At 35.0% G+C, this 27,053-nt stretch overlaps 1 protein-coding gene across 1 annotated transcript in view; it reads right to left on the minus strand.

The window, feature by feature from the left end:
* The window catches only part of LOC145685409 (trypsin-1-like), a 177,141-nt gene that overhangs the window by 51,945 nt on the left and 98,143 nt on the right, over nt 1-27,053 (minus strand). The window contains exon 5 of the mRNA XM_081757803.1: nt 17,803-17,999. Coding sequence (XP_081613929.1) covers nt 17,803-17,999 — 197 coding nt within the window. The remainder of the gene's footprint in view (nt 1-17,802; nt 18,000-27,053) is intronic.

Genomic DNA, 27,053 nt, shown 5'->3' on the forward strand with positions numbered 1-27,053 from the left:
GATTTCAGTTAAAATGACTGAAGCTGTGATATGTTGTAGATCTTGTAATTCCACGAAAACGTCTTAATGGGCAAAACCACTAAACACTGACCGTTTGGCCACAACGAGGCCACTTCCTTGAAATTAACAGAAAATGTTGATGGCCTGGATGCCGGTAAAAATGACTGAAACTGTGATATGTTGTAGATATTGTGATCTGAGAAAAGGTCTTAATAGGGAAACTAGTAATCACTGAACGTTTGGCCGCTACGAGGCTACTTTTTTGAAAGTAAACAAAGATGATGATGCTTGGATTTTGGTAAAAATGACTGAAACTGTGATACATTGTAGATCTTGTGATTCTGAGACAAGGACTTTATGGGCACAACCACTAATCACCGAGTATTTGGCCACTACCTGGCCACTTGCTTGAAAGTAACCGAAGATGTCGATATCCTGGATTTCGGTAAAATTGACTGAAAATGTGATATGTTTTAGACATTGTGGTTCTGAGAAAATGTCTTAATGGGTACAGCCAATAATCACTGTCAGTTTGGACACTATGAGGCCACTTTTTTGAAAGTAAGCGAAAATGGTGATGTTCTGGATTTAGATAAAAATGAGTGAAACTGTGATATGTTGTAGATATTATAATTCTGAGAAAATGTCTTAATGGGCATAACCAGTGATCACCTGCCATTGTCCACAACGTCGCCACTTTTTCGAAAGTAACTGAAGATGGCGATGTTCTGGATTTCGGTAAGAATGACTGAAGTGTGATATCTTGTACATATTGTGATTCTGAGAAAAGGTCCTAATGGGCACAACCAATTATCACTGACCGTTTGGCCACTACGAGGCCAGTTTTTGAAAGTAACCAAAAATGGTGATATTCTGGATTTCGGTAAAAATGAATGAAACTGTGATATGTTGTCGATATGGTGATTCTGTGAAAAGGTCTTAATGGGAACATCCACTAATCACTGGCAGTTTGGTCACTACGAAACATCTTTTATGAAAGCAGCCGAGTCGAAGGTAGCGATATTCTAGTTTCCGTCAAAATGACAGAAACCGTGATGCGTTGTAGGTATTGTCATCTTCAGAATAACTATCAATGGACACATCCACAAGTTATTAATCGTTTGTTCATGACAGGGCTACTTTCCTGAACACAGCCGAGTATAACGATTATGAATTTCGGTAAGGTTAAGTAAACTAATATATGTTGATACTTTCATCATGAGAAAGAGTCTTAATGGACACAATCATTGTATTATGAACGTTTGGCCACTACAGATCCAGTTTTTTTAAAAACAGTTTGCTACAACGACATTTTGATTTCTGTGTAAATGAATGAAACTGTGATATTTTGTAGATGTCGTTATCCTGAGAAAAAATGTCTAGGGTTTTCCAGGGTATTCTTTTTTCGCAAGATAAATATCTGAATGTTGTCTCTTCTTAAATGATGTTGGTCACTACTCTCCCCATCTCTTTTCCGGGTAATTACTTTTCAGGGTTTCATACTATTCTGCCAAAATTACAGAATGTCCTTACCTTCTGCTGTTCTAGAAAATGTAGCTCCGTAGATACCGAATGATTGGTGGTTGTAGTCATTGAGAGATTTTCTCAGGATCACAATATATCACAGTTTCAAGCAACATATCTCAGTTTCAAGCAATTGCACCGAAATCCAGAAACGTGTTACCACAAGATATCGTTACCGTCTGTTCTAATTAAAAAATAACAAAAAACATGTGGTCCTCCAGTGGCCAAACAGTCATTCATTGGCGGCTGCGCCTGTTGAGACTTTTCTTTCAGGATTGCAGTATCTAGAACATATCCCGGTTTCAAGCAAATCCACCGAAATCCAGAATACCGTTACTTTAAGCTCTTTTAAAAAAGTGATCCTGTAGTGGCCAAGTGGTCAGTGATTAATGGTTGTGCAAATTGAGTCTCCCTCTCACGATCACAATATCTACAACATATCACGGTTTCAAACAATTCCACCAAAATCCAGAATACCCTTACCTTCAGCTCTTTTTAAAAAGTGATCCTGTGTGGCCAAACGGTCAGAGATTAATGGTTGTGCAAATTGAGTCTCTCTCTCACGATCACAATATCTACAACATATCAGGTTTAAAGCAAATCCACCGAAATCCAAAATAACGTTACCTTCTGCTTTTTGCAAAAATGTGGCCCTATAGTTGCCAAACGGTCAGTGATTTGTTGTTGTGCCCATTGACTTCTTCTCAGGAAGACCATATCTACAACATAGCACGGTTTCAAGCAGTTCCACCGAAATCCAATTTCCGTCAGGATTGTGCAGTGTCTTTGGCATTTCGAAGGGGCATTGACTCTGCAACCCTTTTCTCGCAACAACGACAAAACCCATATTGTCTACTTTGAAGTCATCTGTGCATCGGCAGAGTTTTGTTTCTTTAATGTGGTCCATTTAATCAAGGTTATCCCGTCTTGAAAAGTTACATTTTGCCCCCTTAACCTATTTTCCGAAAGAAGCAAAAAATACTTGTCGATTTATTTTCGGTCTAGTATATGTGTGCCAAGGTTGAAAGAAATCGGATGAAGAAAACCCTTTGTGAAGATATCTCCTTTACAGTTTCAATTTTTAGACTTCACGGTTTTTTGCACCAAAGTCTTCAATTGTCATTAAAAGACATTATCGTAAAAATTAAGTTTTATTTCTTCATCCATCGCAAGTCTTATGGGCTTCCTGTACCTCGCCTCTCCGAAGATCGATATCGAGAATTTAGGATTACTATATATTAATGTCGATATATTTACGATACCGAACGTTGATATGTGTTCATATCGATATCGACGACATCGATACATACCTGTACGACGACATATCGTACAGGCCTAGATCCGAGAAATTATGCTTGATATATACTAGAATCAACAATCAAAATCTAATTACGTGCTTCCATTTCCGTACTCAAGGTTGAAGTGGAAGAGGACGAACTTGGACAAGCATTTTAAGGCAAAACATTTGTTAAAATAAAACTAGTTATACTTCCTCCTTAATAGAAAGCTATTAATAGAAAACCATTACCGTAATTTAACTTTTACTTCTCTTTCTGATTGTCATCACAAATCAACGACAGTACAGGTACTTTACATAATATAGCAATATACTCTATATTTTTCCAGAACTAAGCAAACCGGAAGATGAAACTCCTGTGATATTAGAGTAGAATGTTCTACAAAATATTCATAATTCTTTGTCCTTATTTCTATCAGTACTTTTGCCACAGACTCAGAGCTACAAGACTAATAGAACTAGAAAGGAAAGATTTCATTCCTTCTTTTCTCTCAGACTAAAAGACTTATGCATTTTCCTGAGAATGTCATTCTTTTAAATATAAGCTCCCTATCTCGGGATAATTGTGGCTACTGGATGTTTCATGGTAATCGATATCCGAAAGTGTAAAGTTTGCCGACTCTCAAATCTCAACAGTTTGTTAAAAGAGATTTCACATTTCATGTTGTTATTTCTTCATTACAAAAACACTTCGGGTTGTTTCTATTCATAGTGAATTAATGAACTTATCCACACACATACACACACACACAAAAGTAGTGTGGCAGCTAACACCCTGCAGCTAGACCATCCAATATACCCAGTTCTCATACCATAATCGTGTCTGGTAAAAATATAACCCCTCTCTCTTCTCGTTTCCTTTCTCCCGTATTAAAATCTACAACGACATGAGCACAATTCCAATTTCAAAATATACATGTATTAATATCAATAAAGTGAAAGAATAAAAATGAGACGAAACGAGATTCATAATTAATGTAGGGAGAAACTTAAACCCTTATCAATGAAAAATTAAAACGAATAGGTAACTGCTAGAGGTACAGAAATGAGACAGAGAGAGAAAAGGAGACAGAAGAAGAGAAAGAAAAGGGACCACAGATAAAAATATTCGACGTAGTAAAAGAACTTAACACTATAAACTTCCGTTTCCAGAAGTCCATCAGTAACATGGAAATAGTTTTTTTTTTCAATATTCTCTCAGAACTATTGGAATATATAGAGAATGCTTGAAAGATTCATTAAGTCACTTTCAAAATCAATAGTAAACATGGTGGTCAAATTAAATAATTTCCAGCGACACTGTAGAGTTCCGAGACACATCTAGGATCATGCCAAAAGTTTAACACACACCCTTTCTTTCCGCGTGGTTCAATTGCAAGTTCGATAGTGTTCATTAAACGTACTGATCCGAAATACATTATAATTAACCTAGTAGGACTGTTCGTTGGACAATCACCCTAGAGGACGCCAGTTCAAATCTTTAATAGAGGTGCAAAATGCACTTGATACCTTCTTCGCTTCACGGCCCACCAAGTTCTACTTTTGGCCTTCCAGAACGTTATCAGAATATCGTCGATGCTGATGAAGACTATTTTAGATCTTCCACGTATAACTGTTAAAAAAAATTGCTCTTATACTGTAACATATTTTCCCGCAATAACTTTGTTTCGTTACTTATATTTTTTTTGAGTATCCTTGGGAGAAAGATGCACTTGATACCTTCTTCGCTTAACGGCCTACCAAGTTCTACCGTTGGCCTTCCAGAACGTTGGCAGAATATCGTCGATGCTGATGGAGACTATTTTAGATCTTCCAGGTACAACTGTGTTAAAAAGAAAAATTGCTCTTATACCGTAACATTTTTCCGCAATAACTTTGTTTCGTTACTTATATATTTTTTGAGTATCCTTGGGAGAAAGAAGTGAGTATGTAATATTTCTTTTAAATTGTATGCAAAAGTAATGGGAAATGAAGATGAAATAATGGGAAAATAGAAATCAATACCAACTTTCATCTCCTACCAACATAGTACTGCAAAATCCTTATATGCTAATTAACTCAGGAATTTACATCCAAATTAAATGAAATGAAAACTTTAAGTTTTACGTCCCACGATTATGCCGGTTAGGCTAAAGAAGATAGTGATGATGAGAAATGAAGAAATAAGTGGAATAAAGAATGTGGAGGAAACGGGAGTATGCCCGAGAAAACCGACACACACGTTGTTTAGCCACCACAAAGTTCACTTGGCGCGAGTTGGAATCGAACCAAGGATCCCATGCACCAGAGGTGAACGCTCTACCACTGAGCCACCGCGGCCTCTACATCCAAATTTAGTTGCAATATAGCAATTCTTGTTTAAAAACCCAAATCGGCAATATGAATTGAAGATTAGCCTATACTTTAGATAGCATGAAAACGTGTAAATAGCATGATCTAACTATGTGGCTGAGTGGGTGTCCTCCCCGCTTGTCTAGTGCGTAGCACGTAAGCCTTTGGTACAGGGGGTCCCGGGTTTGATTCCGTGTAGGAGAGCTTTCGAAATTTAAGTGTCCTTGATGTTTTTGTGTGCATGTCCCAGTCGTTCTAGGTTACTGGAAAATCAAGTTAAACAAGTAAAAAGCGAGTAAAAGCAAGTAGAAACGTACTAATAAGTAGATAAGCAAGTTAATGAGGCACGTAAGGCGCAACAGTTAACTTTAGAAACAAAGTGGATTGCGAGACAGGTTAATAAATTACATGTCTTCTACGCGGCAGTTCAAGACAACCATAATCCTTTCAAATAATAATAATAATAATAATAATAATAATAATAATAATAATAATAATAATAATAATAATAATAATAATAATAATAATAATAATAATAAGGCATCTGAATAGTAAAAATATTTTTCACCTTTCTTTAAAATTTCTGTGGGCTTCTCTGAATTTGGATATGTTGTTTCATAATGTATAATGTAAAAAAGCTTCAAACATGAATCTGGCAAAAATTATTTGTGTAAAAGACACAAACGTCTTATCAGTTGTTCTATAAGGAACTAAACAATTGACCTTGTTTCTGTTTGCCTTTAAACACAATGTTTACCAGGCACAGACAAAAGTAGAGAGCCACGTGATATTTCGCCTAAGGGCATTTCGTTGCTAAACTGAAGACTGACATTCTGTCAATATATTGCATAGGTATCAATAAGTCACACATCACACGTTCTTTCCAAACGTTTTGGTATAACCGGTTAATAAAACTACGTTGTTGTAGGTAAGGGATGAGACTCTGAAAGACTGATAAGTGTTGGAGCTCAGAACCGTAGCTAGAAATTTCGTTGCCCGCGGCAAAGTAGAATTCGGCATCCACCGACACTCACCTTATCAAGCTTTTACTTTTCCTTTCTGTGCTTTTATTTTTAACATATAAGGGAAACATCTTTTTGTTGTTATGCTACGCTGATTTTTCCCCAAGCTGCTTGGACAGACCATTGCAACAGCCAAAAGCGATCGTTATGTATTCTTTAACAAATAAGAGCCACTCTGAAGAGGCTTATTTTAGACCTGCTGCTAAACTTGCCAAACTACCTTGTATACAAATCCATTTGGAGAATAATTATGAAAAAAGCATGGAGTCGATTCTCCTACGTCAGGACGACCATGTTAGACATGGAGTTGCTGGACGCTAGGAGACCCGAACCCAAAATTTCGGGATTACATTTCCAGGGCTTCGAATCCAAAACCTGATTTCTAACATTACTGCTGTCCTCAATCAACCCTGACCTTTCAAACGTCACCACCGTAGTACAACAACTCCGTGTTTAATAGGCAAATAGAATATACCTGAGCCCATATTTTTGGACCTTATTTCTGGGCCTCTGGTCCCGGGTTCCATTCTTGACATCACATATGTGCTAAGAGGGTCCAGAGCTTTCCAACGACACCATCTGCATCCAACAACTTCATGCTTAAAAGAGAAATAGAATTAACCTGAGCCCAAAATTTCGGAGGCCCATTTGTGTGATTTCGAGGAAATGGCCCGATTTCTAACATTATCGCTGTGCTCAAACGACCCGAATCTTTCCAACGCCACCACCGTCGTGCAACAATTCCATGTTTAATTGGCGTACAGAAAAGACTCATTCTCAAAATTTTGGGACCCCCTTTCTGGGGCCTCATGGCCGGAACCCGATTTCTTACATCACCACTGTGCTCAAACGACCCGAATCTTTCCAACGCTACCACCGTCGTGCAACAATTCCATGTTTAATTGGCGTACAGAAAAGACTCATTCTCAAAATTTTGGGACCCCCTTTCTGGGGCCTCATTCCCGGAACCCGATTTCTTACATCACCACTGTGCTCAGGAGACCCGGAACTTTCCAACGCCACTACCAGCGTGCACCAAGTCCAATTCTCACACGGTTTAACTACTGCAGGAGGATTTTAATGGAATTTTCTCCAAACAGTTTACAATATTTCATACAATTGATAAAAAAATGAAATGTCAACATATTAGAAACTATGTTTTTTTTTAAATGTTTAAAATGGGTACACCATTAATTTTCAGAAATAATTGTAAACGTCTGTACTTTTATTCTGTATGTGACCACAGAAATATTTTCATTTCGATTCTTTTACGGTAACAAATATTTTGTGAAAGGAAACAGAAATTCAGAAGGAACCTTCTTTGGGAATTTCTCAATATTGATCAGTGAAGATGAACAATATGTTTAATGTTTGTAATTAAAATCCAAAATATAGATTGGTACTGATTATGTTTGAAATTTAGTAATTACTTCTTAATGAATGAAACTTTTTATGAAAGTTCTGAATTTAAGGTTACTTATTATTAATTAACATATTAAAATACACTAATATGTTAATATTTAAAAAATATGTTAATATTACTAAATACTTAAAGCTCATGGTATAAGCTATCGTAATATAAATTGTTACCCATGTAGTGTGTGCTAATGTTTAGAAAGATGGATTTCTTTAAAAAACAAAAGATTGAAAGGATTACGATTGTCTCGAACTGCCGCGTAGAAGACATGTAATTTATTAACCTGTCTCGCAATCCACTTTTTTCTAATGTTAACTGTTGCACCGAACGTGCCTCATTAACTTGCTTATCTACTTATGAGTACGTTTCTACTTACTTTTACTCGCTTTTTACTTCTTTAACTTGATTTTCCAGTAACCTAGAACGACTGGGACACGCACACAAAACATCGAGGACACGTAAATTTCGAAAGCTCTCCTACACGGAATCGAACCCGGGACCCCGTATACCAAAGGCTCACGTGCTAGCCAGTAGACCATTTTTTCAAAGGCTTTATTGACAATTTAATTACAGTTACATTAGGCAGTTACAAAAGTAATACAGAAACAATGTGGTGAAAAAAAACTATATAAGAAGGTAAATTGGAACAAATTTTAAAAATGAAATTAAAAAAAATAAAAATTAAAAATAAAAAAAAATAAAAATAAAGAAAGAAGCAACAATTGACAATTATGAATAGTAAACATAAGTGTTATGAAGTTCAGACGACTACATTATTGCAAAGAGTTTATAGTCATCACATTGGGCGGTTATTCAGTCGGGACAACAGCTGGGAGCACACCCACTCGGCCGCATAGCTAGGTTATGCTTTTTACACATTTTAATTTTATCTAAAGTATAGGCTATTCTTCAATACACATTGCCGTTGTTTTTTTTAAAAAGAATTGTTATATTGCAACTAAATTTGGATGTAGAGGGCCGCGGTGGCTCAGTGGTAGAGCGTTCACCTCTGGTGCATGGGATCCTTGGTTCGATTCCAACTCGCGCCAAGTGAACTTTGTGGTGGATAAATACCGTGTGCGTCGGTTTTCTCGGGGGTACTCCCGTTTCCTCCACATTCTTTATTCCACTATTTTCTTCATTTCTCATCATCACTATCTCCTTTAGCCTAACTGGCATAATCGTGGGACGTAAAACTTAAAGTTTTCATTTGATTTAATTTGGATGTATATTCCTGAGTTAATTAGTATATAAGGATTTTGCAGTCTATGTTGGTAGGAGATGAAAGTTGGTATTGATTTCTATTTTCCCATTATTTCATCTTCATTTCCCATTACTTTTGCATACAATTTAAAAGAAATATTAGATACTCACTTCTTTCTCCCAAGGATACTCAAAAAATATATAAGTAACGAAACAAAGTTATTGCGGAAAAATGTTACAGTATAAGAGCAATTTTTCTTTTTAACACAGTTGTACCTGGAAGATCTAAAATAGTCTCCATCAGCATCGACGATATTCTGCCAACGCTCTGGAAGGCCAACGGTAGAACTTGGTAGGTCGTTAAGCGAAGAAGGTATCAAGTTCATTTTGCACCTCTATTAAAGATTTGAACTGGCGACCTCTAGGGTGATTGTCCAAGGAACAGTTCTACTAGGTTGATTATAATGTATTTCGGATCAGTGCGTTTAATGAACACTACCGAATTTGCAACCGAACCACGCGGAAGAAAAGGGTGTGTGTTAAAGTTATCCTAGATGTGTCTAGACGGTCAGTGATTAGTGCTTGTGACCATAAAGTCCTTTTTTCAAATTCACAAGATCTATAACATATCAAAATTTCAGTCATTTTTACCAAAATCAAGAACATCAAAATCTTCGTTTTTTTTAAAAAAATGGCTTCGTAGTGATCAAACGGTCAGTGATTAGTGGTTTTGCCCATTAAGTCATTTTCTCAGAACCACAATATCTACAACATATCACAGTTTCAGTCATTTTTATCTTGATTCACAATCTCACCATTTTCGGTTACTTTCTAAAATGTGGCTTCGTAGTGGGAAACGGTCAGGATTAGTGGTTGCGCCCGTTAAGACCTTTCCTCAGAAACACAATATTTACAATATATAAAAGTTTCAGTCATTTTTACCGAAATTCACAACATCTCCATTTTCGGTTACTTTCAAGCAAGTGGCCAGATAGTGGCCAAACAGTCAGTGATTAATGGTTGTTACCATAAAGTCCTATTCTCAAACTCACAACATCTACAACATATCACACCTTCAGTCATTTTTACCGAAATCCACAATATCACCATATTCCGTTATTTTCAAAAAATTGGCCTCATTGTGTCCAAACTGCCCGTCGTTATTGGCTGTGCGCATTAAGGCATACCCTCAGAGTCACAATGACAACAACATATCACATTTTCAGTCATTTGTACCAAAATCCAGGTCATCGACATCTTCGGTTTCTTTCTAGAAAGTGGCGTCGTAGTGGCCAAACGATCGGTGATTAGTAGTTGTGCCCATAAAGTCATTGTCTCAGAATCACAAGATCTACAACATATCACAGTTTCAGTCATTTTTCCGAATATCCAGAGTGTCACAATCTTCGGTTACTTTCTAGAAAGTAGCGTCGTAGTGGCCAAAAGGTCAGTGATTAGTGGTTGTGCCTATTAAGACAATTTCTCAGAATAATAAGATCTACAACATATCACAGTTTCAGTCATTTTTACTGAAATCCAAAACATCACCATCTTCTGTTACTTTCAAGAAAGTGGCCTCGTTGTGGCCAAAAGTTCATTGACTAGTGGGTGGGTCTATTAGGATCTTATCTCACACTCACAATATCTACAACATATCACAGTTTCAGTTATTTTTAACGATATCCAGGCCATCAACATTTTCGGTTACTTTCAAGAAAGTGGTCTCTCTGTGGCCAAACGGTCAGTGATTAATGGTTGTGCCCATTATTACCTTTTCTCAGAATCACAATATCTACAACATATCACAGTTTCTGTGATTTTTACCTAAATCCAGAACATGACCAGTTTGTGTTACGTTAAGAAATGTAGCCTCGTAGTGGGCAAACGGTCAGCGATTAGTGGTTGCGATTGATAAGACTTTTCTGAGAATCAGAAAGATACAACATATCTCAGCTTCAGTCTTTTTGACCGAAATTCAAGAAGTGGGCTAGTAATGAAAGAATGCACAGTGATTAGTGGTTGTGACCACTAAGACCTTTTCTCAGAATCACAATATCTACAACATATCAGTTTCAGTCATTTTTAACGAAATTCAGTACATGACTATTTTCGGTTACTTTAAAAAATGTGGCCTCCTAGCGGCCAAACGCTCAGCGATTAGTGGTTGCGCCTGATAAGACTTTTCTGAGAATCAGAATATCTACAACATATCACAGTTTCAGTCATTTTTACCGAGATCTAGGCCATCAATATTTACAGTTACTTTCAAGAAAGTGGCCAGGTAGTGGCCAAACCACCAGTAATTAGTGGTTGTGCCCATTAAGACCTTTTCTCGGAATCACAAGATCTACAATATATCACAGTTTCAGTCACTTTTACCGAAATCCAGAACATCATCTCTTGTTACTTTCAAAACAGTGGCCCTGTAGTGGTCAAACGGTCAGTAATTATTGGCTGTGCCTATTAAGACACTTTCTCAGAATCACAATATCTACAACATATGACAGTTTCAGTCATTTTTACATAATTCCAGAACAAGACCATTTTCGGTTACTTTCAAAAATTTGATCTCGCAGTGGACAAACGGTCAGCGATTAGGAGTTGCGCCTGTTAAGACCTTTTCTCAGAATCACAATATCTACAATATATCACAGTTTCAGTCATTTCTACCGAAATCCAGAACATCACCATTTTCGGTTACTTTAAAAAAAAAAGTGGCCTCATAGTGTCCAAACGACCAGTGATTATTGACTATGCCCATTAAGACATTTTCTCAGATTCACAATGTCTACAACATATCATAATTTCAGTCGTTTTTACCGAAATCAAGGCCATCGACATTTTCGGTTACTTTCAAGCAAGTGGCTCTGTAGTGGCCAAACGTTCAGTGATTAGTGGTTGAGCCTGTTAAGATCTTTTTTCAGAATCTTAATATCTACAACATATCACGCACTTTGTCATTTCTACCGAAATCCACAACATCAAGATTTTCGGTTACTTTCAAGCAAGTTGACAGGTAGTGGCCAAACAGTCTGTGAGTAGTGGTTGTGCCCCTAAAGACCTTTTCTCAGAATCACAATATCTACAACATATCACAGTTTCAGTCACTTTTACCGAAATCCAGCTCATCACCATCTTCGGTTACTTTCTAGAAAGTGGCTTCGTTGCAGCCAAAGGTTCAGTGATTAGTGGTTGGGCCTATTAAAACCTTTTCTCAGAATAACAATATCTACAACATATCACAGTTTCAGTCATTTTTAACGAAATCCAGAAAACCACCGTCTTCCGTTACTTTGAAAAAGTTGGCCCTGAAGTAGCCAAATGGTCAGTAACTATTGGTTGTACCCATTAGGAACCTTTCTCCGAATCACAATATCTACAACTATCACAGTTTCAGTCATTTTTAACGAAATACAGAATATCACAATCTTCGTTTTCTTTCAAAAATGTGGCCTCGTAGTGGCCACACGGACGGTGATTATTAGTTGTGCCCATTAAGATATTTTCTCAGAATCACAATATCTACAAAATATAACAGTTTCAGTCATTTTAACCGAAATCCAGGCGATCAACATTTTCGGTTACTTTCAAATCAGTGACCTCGTAGTGGCCAAACGGTCAGTGATTAGTGGTTGTGCCCATTAAGACCTTTTCTCAGAATCACTATATCTATAACATATCACGGTTTCAAGCAATTCCAATACAGAGATTTTAAGCAAATTGTGTGTTGTCGGTCTTGTTGCACCAGTAATAAATGCAAATAGTGATTAACATTGCAAGTTCCATATACTGCATTTTCCTTGTAATTTTTTATATTACAGGAAAGACATTGCAAAAACATTTTGAATAATTTTGTATTATCATCTTGTACATTTTACTATTTTCTATCGTGGCAGACATGAGTCCTTGACCAAGTAATTGCGACTGCTTTGGAACCAAATGCACAGTATGAGAATTAAATCTGTGATATCTATAGTTTTACCTCTCCATTAGGAAGACCTAGGCGCAGATGGGAGGACAATATTAAGATGGATCTCGCAGAGATAGGAATAGAAAGTAGAAACTGGATCCAGTTGCTAAGGATAGAAGACAGTGGACAGCTTTTGTGAACGCGGCATTGAACCTCCGGGCTCCATAAGCCATAGAGTTACTTAGTTAGTTAGTTTGATATCTATAGTTTCGTGTAGAGGAGAAACAAAACTGTGAACCAAAGATTTGAGAACACCTCAAGTTATTAATATAAACTATGCCAAAGATTATTGACTTATATCATCATAAAAGTAATACAAAAGACGTTTTGAAACGAAGGAAAATAAAGTAGGACTTTGTAAGCGGAGGCAAAGAAACCTAACGTAACACACTAAAGACGGACTATTTACTGCGAAGTGATCCTGTTTCAGTATTTAAGGGTTTTACTAATCTGAAGGTTTTCGGATCGGATCCACGATCGGCAAGTATTTTTTTTCTTTATAATTTTTGGTGGCCATTTGGTGGCGATGTCACACGTTTTATTATCTTCAGATATTTAAATACTCGCATGTTTCAATACTTGAACTACCAAATTTTCAGGAATAATAATAGTAATAATAATTATTATTATCTCGTACAAGGTTGAAAGTTAGGAGCTTATCATCACTCATCTCATACCATTACAAGCAGAAACGTATCATTTAGTAAAAATATTGCGCTTTTGTTTAGTTTGCCTATAAGTAGAGGAACTTCTAATCTCGTTTCTAAAACAAAACAAACATAATCGAGACGAGAATTAACATTTGACATTCGGGATGAGACGAGGCTAACTCAAATTATCGTCTCGCTTTGGAGTAACAATCGAGACGAGACGAAAAGTTTCGTAAATATTTCTCGTCTTATCTCGATTCTCAAAATAGTGTATGTCGATTCTTTAAATAACAACTGCTCTGTAGTCTGAATCTTGAATGCTATTCCGTTACTTCGTATTTCACAGCTCATCGAATTATGATCAGTGTAGGTATTTTTGTAGCAAAGCTTTTATAATTACTTCATATCCTAAAAGTTAGTTTATTTCATGACTGTTCAGTGATAATCAGTTATTTTTATTACAGTTATTTTAATTAAAACGTACAGTAGTATACTTTCTACATGAAACTTTAGTGGAACGCTTTTGTATAATATGTGGCTAGTTGTAGAGATGTCCTGGAGATCCGGACCCCGTCTCCGAAATCCCGATTTTTCTGTAAGTTTTACTTAATTTGAGGACAACTTTAAAAATTTTAATACCATTATTATTATTATTATTATTATTATTATTATTATTATTATTATTATTATTATTATTATTATTATTATTATTATTATTATTATTATATTTGACAAATTGATATATAATTATGTGTATAATCATGTTTGTTCTAACATTACTATCTATCAACATGGTTTTATGAGAAAAAGAGCAACCACAACAAACTTGACATGGCTTATGGCTGATATTCTTCCTACTCTTAAGAGTGATGGTCAGATCAATGTAATTTCTCTAAAGCATTTAATATGCTACCACATGACATTTTAATTTATAAATTAAAATCCTAAGAGCTTTCAATTTTATTTATTGCCTTGTTAGTATCCCAAAGAAAGTTTGTTGTTAGGTATAAATTTAGTCTTTCTGATGTATGTAACATCTACTCCGGTGCTCCGCAAGGATCAAATCCCGGACCGCTTCTATTCCTTATGTTTATTAATGATATAACTGAAAATTTTGATTGTAAATGTCTGATGTATGCAGATGACCTCAAAATTTTCAAAACCATTGTAAACTAGGATGATTCTTTGGTGCTCCAAAATAATATTAATAAAATATTACTTTGGCCTAAAAATAATGTATTACCTTTAAATTATAATTAAAGCTATGCAATAGGAATTACGAATAAAAAAATCCAATTTACTTTATTTACAAATGATACTCCAATTAGAATTGTAGATAAGATTAACGATTTAGGTATTGTCTTTGACAGGAAATTGCTTTTCAAACTACATCTTGATAATATAATCTCTAAAGCGAGAAGGAATCTTGGCATTCTGAAATGGATGTTTAAAGATTTTAACTTTGTCAAAGTAAGTTCGAGCTGCTGCTATGGTGGGAATAAGAAGGTGGTAACTGAAACTTAAACAAAAATATTTGAATTCGAATATTTTCGACGCGTTTTTTGCTAGAAATTTGAAGGGGGAAATTGATCATTTCTAGTTTTCGGTAATGTCCCTCAAGGAAAGTATATTCATATTTTGTTTCCCCATCGTAACTTAAGTCGTTTTCGAGGTATGATCAATTTTTGATTTTCAAATTTTCAACAATAACTTCAAAATTCGAACGAATTCGAAGTTGGTTTTCTGGCCAAAGTTGTCTAAGAGTGATTCAGCTCTTTGAAATCTACGAAATAGAACTTAAAAAATAGGTTTATCGAACAACTTGTGTGTAAGTTTTACGTTTAACATATTGTAATTTATGTGGTACATGTAAGAAGAAATATTTAGGTATTACTTCTATAAGTTTATTTACATCACGGATAGCCAACCTACCGGTACCACACGCATTCCATTCTCAATTCTAAGGTTGTTTGAGTAGGCTTCCAGATTTTCAAGACTAGAGAAGTGAGACACTTTATGAAAATTTACACTAAAAACCTGGACATCTACGAAAATGTAAAATATAGTCATAGTTATGTTTCATTAACTATCAGAACTAATTAAATAATTGGGCAACAGTGAATAAGAAAGTATACAATTTCTATTGATTGAGTATCGATGGCTAATAAAAGCAGTATCTTTAAAGATCCCACGAAAGAAATTAACGTAAGATGAGAGGAAAGAGAAACGGAAGATTCAGAACTAAAGGAGCTAGAGGAAGAAAATAAAATTAACCTACGAAGACAAGGATATTCAAATCAATGAGAAGAAAACTATGCGAGAAAGTATATAAACAAATTTCTAAATTTGTTGCATTTAACAACTGCACCAGCAAAGTATGTGTTACATAATGTGTGTGTGTGATTTTTTTTAATAATCAGTAGAATCATGTATGAACTGTTTATTACTATAGGCAATATTATAATGCTGTGTAATTGGTATTATAATGTGTAATTTTTTCATATCGTAAGTACTCTGTATTCTGCACACTTTCGTTTGTAACTTTACATTTTGTGTAATATGTAGTCATAATCAATAACGGCCTAATGCACATGTTTGTAAATTTACATTCCTTTGGAAAGAAAATTGAAAAAGAAGGAAACAGAAGTGAAATAGAACAAGGCAAACTTTGGGGAATGTGGAGCCTGGGGTTTCTTTCTTGTTTCTATATTTTTAAGTTATTCAGGAGCCAGAGAAAACTGGACTTTCGCCATGGAAAGTCAGAGAAAAGTAAGAGATTTTTCTTCAAATTGAATGGACAGCCTCTTTACATTTCCAAATGAAATTATATAAATTAGAGCGTCTTTTCAAAAAAGTGGGGGGCAACAGCTCCCTCTTGCCCTCCCTAATTGCCGCCCATGTACTAGGTCCTCGCGACCCCAATTTATCAAACAGAAATAAATTTTGACGTTTATCAATCGTGTGCAAAATCTTACTATCGAATGTCTATCTCAGCCTCTATATACTACCGGGATGTGTGGTGTATCACTAATAAGTTCATGAATAACAGTAAGATCAAATCCAGTATTCGAAAGGGTGGTCTTAGTTGCAGACACAGAATATCGGACAGTTTCTGGTGCTATACTTCTCCGGTTTCTCACTTTTCTTATTTAATTTTAATACCTCTATTTTTTGCCGTTCTTGTTGTTTTTTGGGGAAGGGGGTTAAAAACATAAACAGATAATTCCGTTTAGCTTGTAATTAAATTTCTTTTTTTTCATCTTAGTAGTAATTATCAAATTACTAAAGTAAATAAATTTTCGTTTCCTAACATCAACTTACAACTATTAGAACTTTGGATTTATTATTCTTATCCTATGATAGAAGCAATTTATTTATATACGATGAGAAATATACGATGTTTGCTAAAATAGGTTTTATAAAACAATTTTGAAGATTTTAATAGAAAATTGGATTTTCTTAAACAAAAGATACCACCAAAGATATCGAAGATAAGAAACCAAATACAACCTATTTCTCCTTCATATTAACTATGCAATAAACGATTGCACATAAGATCTACATAGAACCTAATACTTTTTATCCTCACTACGGATCATTGAAACTCGATTTCAATTCTAAAATATTCAAAATTTATAAAATTAAACATACTCTTGCAAGATTTTGAGGATCTGAATGTTCAAGTCGCGAAATGAAAATGATTTCAATAAAAGAATCGAGAATACTATTACTAAAAAAGAAAAATGGTCAGAGAAAGCACTTTGAAGAAAATATAACAGGAGAAAATGGAATTTATAATTATATTACACAATTAAACATAGTCTGCAAATTAGGAACAGTTTCTGATAGTTTCCTTGCAAAACAATCAACGGAAAAATTCTTGAAAATAACACTTAATGGGAAAAAATGAAATTTATGTGTTTAACGTCCCTCGTTTATACCCTTTTAAGTTAGGGGAGGCAATGGTAAGGACAAGTGAATGATGATGGAAGAATTGATGAAATGAGAAAGTGGAAGGAAACGGGAGTACCCCGAGAAAACTGACGGGCACAATGTTACCCACTATAACTTTGTTTCGCCGGGGATAGAACCAGGAACCCCACGCACCAGAGGTAAGCTCTCTACCGCTGAGTTACTGTGCTCCATCACTTAATGGAATACAGTTTCCTAATAATGACATTTCAATTTGTAAAGATTGAAATTCTACTTTCAATATTTCGAAATTCTTATAATTAGTAACTGCCGTGCTGATAACCGAATTATGAAACCAAATATTTTATTTTAAAAGATCTCCCAGACATAGGTGGACGGCACTGTTTATTTTCTAAAACACCAAACATATGGCCTAAATATACATAGTGATACAGTGATTTAATAAAGATACATACCAAACAAGAATCTATCTCTCCCCCTCCAGCACAAATCATGTTACTGGTTATTTCTGACGGTTGATAATTGCTCTCATTACATTGCTGTTGGCTAAGAATCGGAACATTTATTTCTTGTAAGATAGCAGAGTATTTTCCTCCTTCTGATGTTCGACCCCAGCCTACCACAGTCCCTGTTTTACCAGCAAAGTCAGCTCCTGGAATAAGAATGATAATGGCGTTAAGAAAAGGGAAATCCAAAAACTGATGCAGAGCTCTTGCAGAGAAATATCTTGTATAGAATACCTGTATCACAGATTTGTTTCTCCTATTATCGCCATAATTTCTTGTATAGCTAATCGCTTACTTCCATTAACCCGACAATACCAGCACATTATTTTATAAACATTAAAATCAATTTAGATTATTTACAAAAAGTTTTACTCGTTACTAAAAACTATTAATATAATTGTCGCAAGATTTCTTTAATAATAAATTATTTGAATCAATCCACATGTTTCAAGTACTTCCAGTTTTTTTTTCTAATCTATATATGCAGTACAAATAGTTATACATACTTAGTTTGAACTCTGATAAACTGATCCTTGCATGCTTGCTTCAGCTCGTCTTTCAAATTATACTCTAGGTACAATTTCAAATTATACTAGGGAGATCTTATTGAACGAATAATACGCATGTTTTTGTCTGTCGAAACATGTTAGAGTAAAACAACATAAGGGATAGCTAGAAATGTCTTTCTGATATGAATAGAGAGAAATTATTGACGATCCAAGGATAGGTTTCTTCATTTATAGTCTATGTTTGCCGCTCCTGGTTTCAATCAGATCTCCACACTTTGAAAGCCTACGAATTAGCCAAGGCTGCCTCTACCATATGTGCAATACGTGCATTTGTACGGAGCAGCAAGTTTCGATGCGCATCAAAATCTGTCTTAACTTTATTATTTAAAATAAATATTTCTTGTCGGAAACAGACTTCATGATGCTGTTAAATAAATTTACTAAGCCGACCTTCTATTTGAATATTACATTCATAAATTATGTTTAGGTCGAGTTAGTTTAAGGTCACATGGACAATGTTAAAGAAAGTAAATGGTCAAAAATATCCCAGCATAAATTTCTTGATTGTTGTCAAATACAAGAACTCACTTCTGGAACAGTAGTGAACACCTGTTCCATTTAGTTAGCTATCACAGTTTTCATCTGGAAGCTAGTCTTGTCTTTGTCACAAACAAGTTCCTTATTATTGAAAGTGGAAACAAATTTTAGTTTTTTTTTTTTTTTTTTTTTGCCAGACGTAGAAGGAAAATCAAGAAATAAAGAAAAAAGAGCTAGTTGCACTGGAATTGGAAACTGATATATTGAAATTGAAGCTCGAAATTGAATTCTATAAAAAGAATTACCATCTTTCTCTGCAAAAGTGTTTGCTTTATCTTTCACTAACATAATAGATTATTACTTAGAAACACAAATAACCAGATTGTATTGCTAGTGTTTAGGCTTTACTGGTTGCGAGTGTCCTTTCGCTCCTCTTCGTTGTTTATGATGGGGTAGCATACTTGATTAAGATTTCAGGGATTGGATGCAACAACTAGGTAAGTCCACTTTTAGAAATTTTTCCGTAGCTGCCTGTTTCTTGTTCTAACTTCACAAAGAACTCTTATGTAGGTACCTCCTTTGCATTATAACACTGAATATAATCATTGGATCTAAATGATTCTTGTACACAATATACAGTGATTTTTTCCTATTAGAACAAGTCAAAATCTCAAATTCGCTAAAAAAAAAAAGACCTACCTGGTTCTTGCATCCGACACTTCAATTGTTCTTTCTCGAGAAAGGTGGCAGCAACTGATTTGGTTGCACGGGGCGTCAATGGCCTAGAGTCGGCCCTAATAAAAAGATGACATTTACTACTTTTCTCAGTATTTCTGGGGAAATTACTTTCGGTGTGTTCGAAAGACATTTGCTACATATGAAACCGATTACTTTTGCTTAAAATTATAACCTATAGATATTAAAATGAAAGAGAGAATTATAGTTTTTGTCTCAGTTTCCGAAGAAGGGTCTTTAACGAATAAACAAAATGAACGTGTAGGAAAGTAAGGAAAGCTATTCACGATACTAAACGTAACCCACATATAGGTCTATGCTTTCTGTACAAGGATAGTAGTCAGGAATATAGGCATACGCTTTCTTTACCTAGATAATAGTCAGGAATATAAGCCTATGCTTTCTTTACCTAGATAGTAGTGAGGAATATAGGCCTATGCTTTCTTTATTAAGATAGTAGTCATGAAAATAGGCCAATGCCTTCTTTATCTAGATAGTAGTCATGAAAATGGACTTCACTTTCTTTACCTAGGTAGCAGTTATGAATATAGGCCTATATTTTGTTTACTTGGATAGTAGTCATGAACATAGGCTTAACCTTCTTTTATCAAGGTAGTAGACATGAATATAGGTCTATGCTTTCTTTATTTAGACAGTAGTCATGAAAGTGCGCCTTGTTTTCTTTACCTAGATAGTATTCATGAATATAGGCTTATAGTTTACTTACCTACATAGTAGTCACGAATATAGGCCTATTCCTTGTTTACGAAGGTAGTAGTCATGAATATAGGCCTATGCTTTCTTTAGATATAACTATAAATATAGGCCTACGCTTTATTTATCTAGATAGTAGTCATGAATATAGGCCTATGTTTTGTTTACCTAGGTAGTATTCATGAATATAGACTACATTTGCCTCCCCTAGATTCTAGTCATGAATATAGGGCTATATTATCTTTACCTAGATTCTAGTCATTAATAGAGACCTAAGCTTTCTTTACTTAGATATTAGTCATGAATATATTCTTATGTTTTCTTTATCTAGATTGTAGACATGAATAAGGGCCTTTTCCTCTACCTAGATAATATTCATGAATATAGGCCTATGCTTTTCTTTTATAGATAGTAGTCATGCATATAAGTCTGCGCTTTCTTTATTTAGACACTAGTGATGGAAGTGCGCCTTGTTTTTTATCTAGATAGTATTCATGACTATAGGCCTATTCTTTCTTTACCTAGATAGTAGTCATGAATATAGGGCTATACTTTCTTTACCTAGATGGTAGCCATAGTCTTTGGAATATAAAATGCAGTTTTCAAGGCAGTAGTCATGATTATAAGCCTATGTTTTATTTACCTAGATAGTAGTCGTAAATATAGACCTATGCTTTTTTATCACGATTCTATCTATGCGATTTATCAAGGCAGTAGTCATGAATATAGGCCTATGTTTTATTTACCTAGATAGTAGTCGTGAATATAGACCTATGCTTTTTTATCACGATTGTGGTCATGAATATCGGCCTTATTTTCTTTACCTTGATAGTATTCATAAATATAGACTTATGCTTTGTTTACTTAGATTAAAAGTCATGAACATAAGCCTATGCTTTATTTACGTAGACAGTGGTCATGAATATAGGAATAGGCTTTTTTACCTAGATAGATGTATTGAATATAGGTCTATATTTTGTTTACCTATATAGTAGTCATGAATATTGGCCTTGCTTTCTTTAACTAGATAGTAATCATGAATACAAGCTTATGTTCTCTTTACCTATTTAGTAGTCATGAATATAGGCCTATGTTTTGTTTACCTAGATACTAGTCATGAATATATGCCTATGCTTTCTTTACGTAGATAGTCGTAATGAATATAGGCCCATGTTTTCTTTACCTAGATAGCAGTCACATATATAAAATTATGCTTTCTTTACCTATTTAGTTGTCATGGATATAGGGCTGTGCTTTTTTTATCTAGATAGCAGTCATGAATATAGGCCTATTCTTTCTTTACCTAGATAGTAGTCATGTATATAGGCATATGGTTTTTTTACCTAGATAGTAGTCATGAATATAGGGCTATGCTTTCTTTACCTAGATGGTAGTCATAGTCTTTGGAATATAAAATGCAGTTTTTGGAATCTTGAACTTTCGCTGTCACCAGATATGATGAAATTATTTGACTTATTGTAGTTTCACAATGTGAAATAAAATTCACCTTTCTTAGAATAACTATAACTAAAAGAAAAAAAAGAAAAAAAACGAATTACAATAAGCATGAACGTTTCAGAAAATATATGACGAAAAAAAGTACCACAATCACTCTATAAAAACATTAACGTTGTATGTTACAGGAGATAACGAGAGAAGAAAATGGATGGCGTTTCCCGTCCATTACAATCAAAATTTCAGATAGAGATCATTACATGTGTTTAGTGTTGGAAACGTAGCCTAATATAACACATTGTACAGAAAAATTACCTCTGGGAAACATCATGAACTAGTGGATTAAAATACAAGATTTAAAATTTTATTTATCACATACTTCGCATGCCTACCTTTTCTTTACACTAGCTGAGACACATCTTTTAAAAGTGTATCAAATTGACAGTTAGTTGGAGTTTGCCATATAAACACCAGAGCGAAGGTATTAATAGTTTTGTTTTATACCGAACATCAAAGCACGTACACAGATGTCTTTCTTTTCTTTCTGTTTTTTCTTCTTTTTGAGTTTATCGTCCCACGATTAGGTATCAAGGCTAAGGGAGAAGCCAATGATAATGAACGAAATAGTGGAATGAAGAAAGTGGGAAGAAAAGGAAGAACTCCAGGAAAATCTTTGCACACAGTGTGTCTATTAAAAATCCCACTTCATGCAAGCTGGGATCGAACTAGAAACCACTACGCAGCAGAAGTGAGCACTTTACCTTTCAGCTCCTGAGGCCCACGCACAAAAATTCCTCTTAACAAAGAGAGGATACCAATAATTTTTAATGTAGTTGTTCATTTATTGCTGTTCTGTTTTGTGTGTACTGTGACGAAAACATAGAAAACTGAGCAAATTTAAAAGCATACTACACATAAACGCACAGACATTGCTTTTGAGTGTTGTGTATCATCTTCCACGTACATCTTTCACAAATTTTGTTGACGATATTGCAAAACATTTTCCCAGTTATCAGCATTCCATAGTAATGGGTGATACAAATTGGGATCTTTTAACAACGAAAGACGAAGTCTTGCAATATCGGGATACGATTTCGGGCCTTAACCTTGCTATCTGTTCTCTTGGTCCAACCCATCACATAAAGAACTCAGAATCATAGATAGATGTGATACTGGTAAGCAAGGAAGAACATTTAATTAGCCACGGTCAAATCCACATTCCCGGCATCTCGTACCATGGTACGTTATATATATCCTACAAACTTCGAGTTCCGCAATATAAAGCTAAATTTACATCATACAGAGACTTTAGGTACATGAATGAAGTAGGCCTGAACATCGACGCTGCCTGCTTGCCGTGGCACTCAATAAACTGCCTCCCTACAGTTGACGAGCAGGTAAATACTCTAAAAATTCTTTAATAATAAATTTGTATGATAGACACACCTCTGTAATTATGAAACGCATTTCGGGACCACCATCACCATGGTTAACCGATGAATTACATTTGTTAATGGCGCGGAGAGATAAAGCTTATAGAGCATACAGGAGACATGTTAAAAATAGTGATCCTTCTAGTGATAGCACAATAAATCCCAATACAAAATTCGAAAACTATAGAATATTAAGAAACCGTTGCACTCAAGAAGTAAGGAAGGCAAAACGGCGCTTTGTCTATGAAATACATGAATTCGAAAATAATGGAGCAGTTCTTTGGAAACGCCTAAAAGTATTGGGTGTTGGGAGAAACATAGCCAAGAATGCAGTTAACTATACGCCAAGTGAATTGAACATTTTTTTCTGTTAAACAAGCCGTATGATAACAGCCTCCATGAAACTTCAAACAATGAATAATATTGTAGCTTCGGAAATTAACTCTCTGTTCTCGTTTTCTCATGTACAGCCTGCACATGTTTTAAAAGCGATTCAAAGAATTATATATCAAGCCACTGGTACAGATGATATTTCAATAACCATGATCAGGAAAATCCTACCGCATGTACTTAATCCTATCACTGACATATTAGTGTCTCTCTCGTCTCTCTTGTCACAGGTACTTTTACGTAGTACGTAGTACTGAGAGACACGTAGTACTCTCTTGTCACAGGTACTTTTACCACAGTATGGAAACTCGCTAAGGTCCGCCCAGGTACTTTTACCACAGTATGGAAACTCGCTAAGGTCCGCCCACTTCCAAGAAAGAACAACGCTGACAATATCGCAGACTATCGTCCTATCAGTGTCCTTCCCGTGCTTTCAAAAGTTTTTAAATATATCTTAAATGATCAAATTCGGGAATACTTAACAACAAATAATTTATTGGACACCTTTCAATCTGGTTTTCGAAGTAATCATAGCGCATGCACTGCACTAGTAAACGTAACGGATGATATAAGATGGGCTATTGATAACAGAAAACTGACGCTCCTGACTCTACTTGACTATAGTAAGGTATTTCAAACGATTGATTTTGACATATTACGTCAGAAATTATCATTATTGTTTACTTTTTCTGAATCAGTGGTTAAATGGTTTCATTCTTACCTTCACGAACGTAAACAAAGAGTAGTGATCAATCAGGATCACATATCGACATGGCATTGTATCGACAGTGGAATGCCGCAGGGTAGCGTACTAGGTCCCCTTCTCTTTGCCCTTTACATTAATGATCTCCCTAAAATTCTCACATATTGTAAATACCATATTTATGCTGATGATTTTCAGTTATATGCTTCTTTTCCCCAACAAGATATTAATAATGCGATTGAGAAAATAAATACCGAGTTAAACAAAATCAGCGACTGTTCTACGGCTCACGGGTTAAAATTAAATGCAACAAAATCGCAGTGCATCTTAATTGGCTTCCCAAGAATTCTCTCTTCTATTAATATCTATCATCTCCCAAATATAAAATTGTCCAATACTGTTATTCCATTCTCTACAACTGTCAAAAATTTGGGAGCCATACTAAATCAAAATCTCTCCTGGTCGGGTCAAATAAATTGAATTTGTAAGAGAGCATTTGGGGCCCTGCATATGTTAAATCGGCTAAGAAATTTCTTACCAATATCTCTGAAGATCAAACTTGTCAAGGTACTGGTGTTTCCACATCTTAACTATTGCGATTCAGTCTATTCTGATCTAACCGAAAATCAATCAAAGCGCTTGCAAAGAGTGCAAACTGCCTGCATTAGATTTATTTTCAATTTAACTTACAGGGAACACATCACACCATTTTATAAAAAAAGCTGTTATGGCTGACATTAGTTGGAAGAAGAAATTTACATAATCTTACCCTATGGTACAAAATAATTACTACGTCAGAACCATCGTACCTAGCCCGTAGATTTTTATATTTATCAGACTTTCATGCTAGAAGCACAATATCACAAGATAATTTCTTGCTCTCCATACCCAGTCACAATTCTGATTCATACTCAAAATCTTTCACAGTAAGTACTACACGCATCTGGAACAGTTTACCTCAATTAATACACAACGTTTCCACAGTTGCCAAATTTAAAATATCTGTAAATTCCCTTCTCTTAAGTAAACATAAGGATACTGGTATAACCTGACCAGGATATTAGTGCGGTTTTTCGTGGAGGGCGCTAGTGTTGTGTTTACATCAGTTTCTAGGTAAGCGCGGTGGGACAGGGGAACGGAGAGCGTCACTCTGCAGTGTATCCAACGATTTTCAAAAGTTGCAGTTTACATGTTATAAGTAGCCTAATCTGTTTCGCTTAATACGGAACTCCATAAATTATATAGTTGTTATTGAATGCAGTAATGGTTATTCCTGCAGTAATGCAGATGTATTGTGGATAATGGCATATACATGGAAATTAACAATTTAAGAACAAGATAGCACACAAGTGAGTTTCTACCGTGTATTAAGCAGATTATATAAAAAATTGATTACGATTTATTTGATTTCATTATAAAACAGTAGAAACCTGTAAAACTCAGTAATAAGATGTTAATGACTAAAAGATTAATTATGGGTTGGTAGCTTAGATACTTGCGCAATATCTTGTAACTGTAAGTTTAAATCAAGTTAAGGCTCGCGATGCTTGTATTTGTTTTAATGTAGGTCTATTGATTGACAACTAAATTATTTTCTTGAGTTGTAGTCAAGAAAGAATTCTGATACGTTTCTACTCGAGAACTGAGGAAGTTCTCTCTGTTGGTCTATTGGCTAGCGCATGTGTCTTTGTTGTACGTGGTTCTGTGAGAGCCCAACAATTAATTTTACAATCTTTCACTTTCATTAGTCATCTGTCTCGTCTAGCATAAAGAGCATAATCATGGGACGTTAAACTAAAGAAATTTCATTTCATTTCTTCGATGAATGTGAACCCTTTAGGGGAAAAGGAAGTGAAGAAGAAATTTTCTTTAATTTTTTTTAAGGGGCTACGGGATTGGATAGCTTGTCTTTCGGGATTCCCTTGTAAAACCTGTTTACAATGCATCTTTCTTTTAGGATTATTACCGTAATCCAGCCTTTTGGTAAATGTGAAATAAAAGTATCGGTAAAACATCAGTGTATGGGTAATGTAAGCATAAATATCAATGGTTCAATACACAATAAATTCACAACTTTTATTTATGAGTACAGAAATTCCCTTTGAACTCCCTCTGAATTTCTTTCAGACCCTAGGTCTCTTGTGACAAAGAATTAATTCTACTATCTGTTTGTATATACAATATAATTTTGAAACTTGGGAGCCTATGTGTCTGTAATACATAATCATTTGTCGATTGACTTCAGAAGACTGAGTTTAGCCCGTGAGCATAAGTTGCATATAGTTCAAACATATCAGATGTACGATCTTGTTTAACAAATCCTGTGTGCACATATGAAATTCAAAGACAAAAGCAATCAATCGTCTTTAAACAGCTGTATTTTTATTTCAAGTGTAAGTACTAAAATGTGCTACGTATAGTTCCAAGAGGTTGGGATCCTTAAAAAAAAAACTTACGTACTTAACATTGGCACTCATCTTCTTCTTCATGATTTGATGTAAGAAGCGGCCGCATGATTTTCGGCGAATTATTTCATCGCCGGTATCTTTGAGCAATGAGATGGCAGTGGAAGACAAACTTCGTTTTTCTAACTTGATATTTTGAAAAACTTACGCAAGTGGTTTTGTTACTTAAATACATATCTATTCACTCTAATCAATTTCAAAAGTACCATTAACTTTATAATAACATAATGAATGTAAGAGTTACCATGAAAATGTATTT

Source organism: Thermobia domestica, chromosome 5, assembly GCF_964235325.1.
Source record: "Thermobia domestica chromosome 5, izTheDome1.hap1.1, whole genome shotgun sequence".
Lineage (NCBI taxonomy): Eukaryota > Metazoa > Arthropoda > Insecta > Zygentoma > Lepismatidae > Thermobia > Thermobia domestica.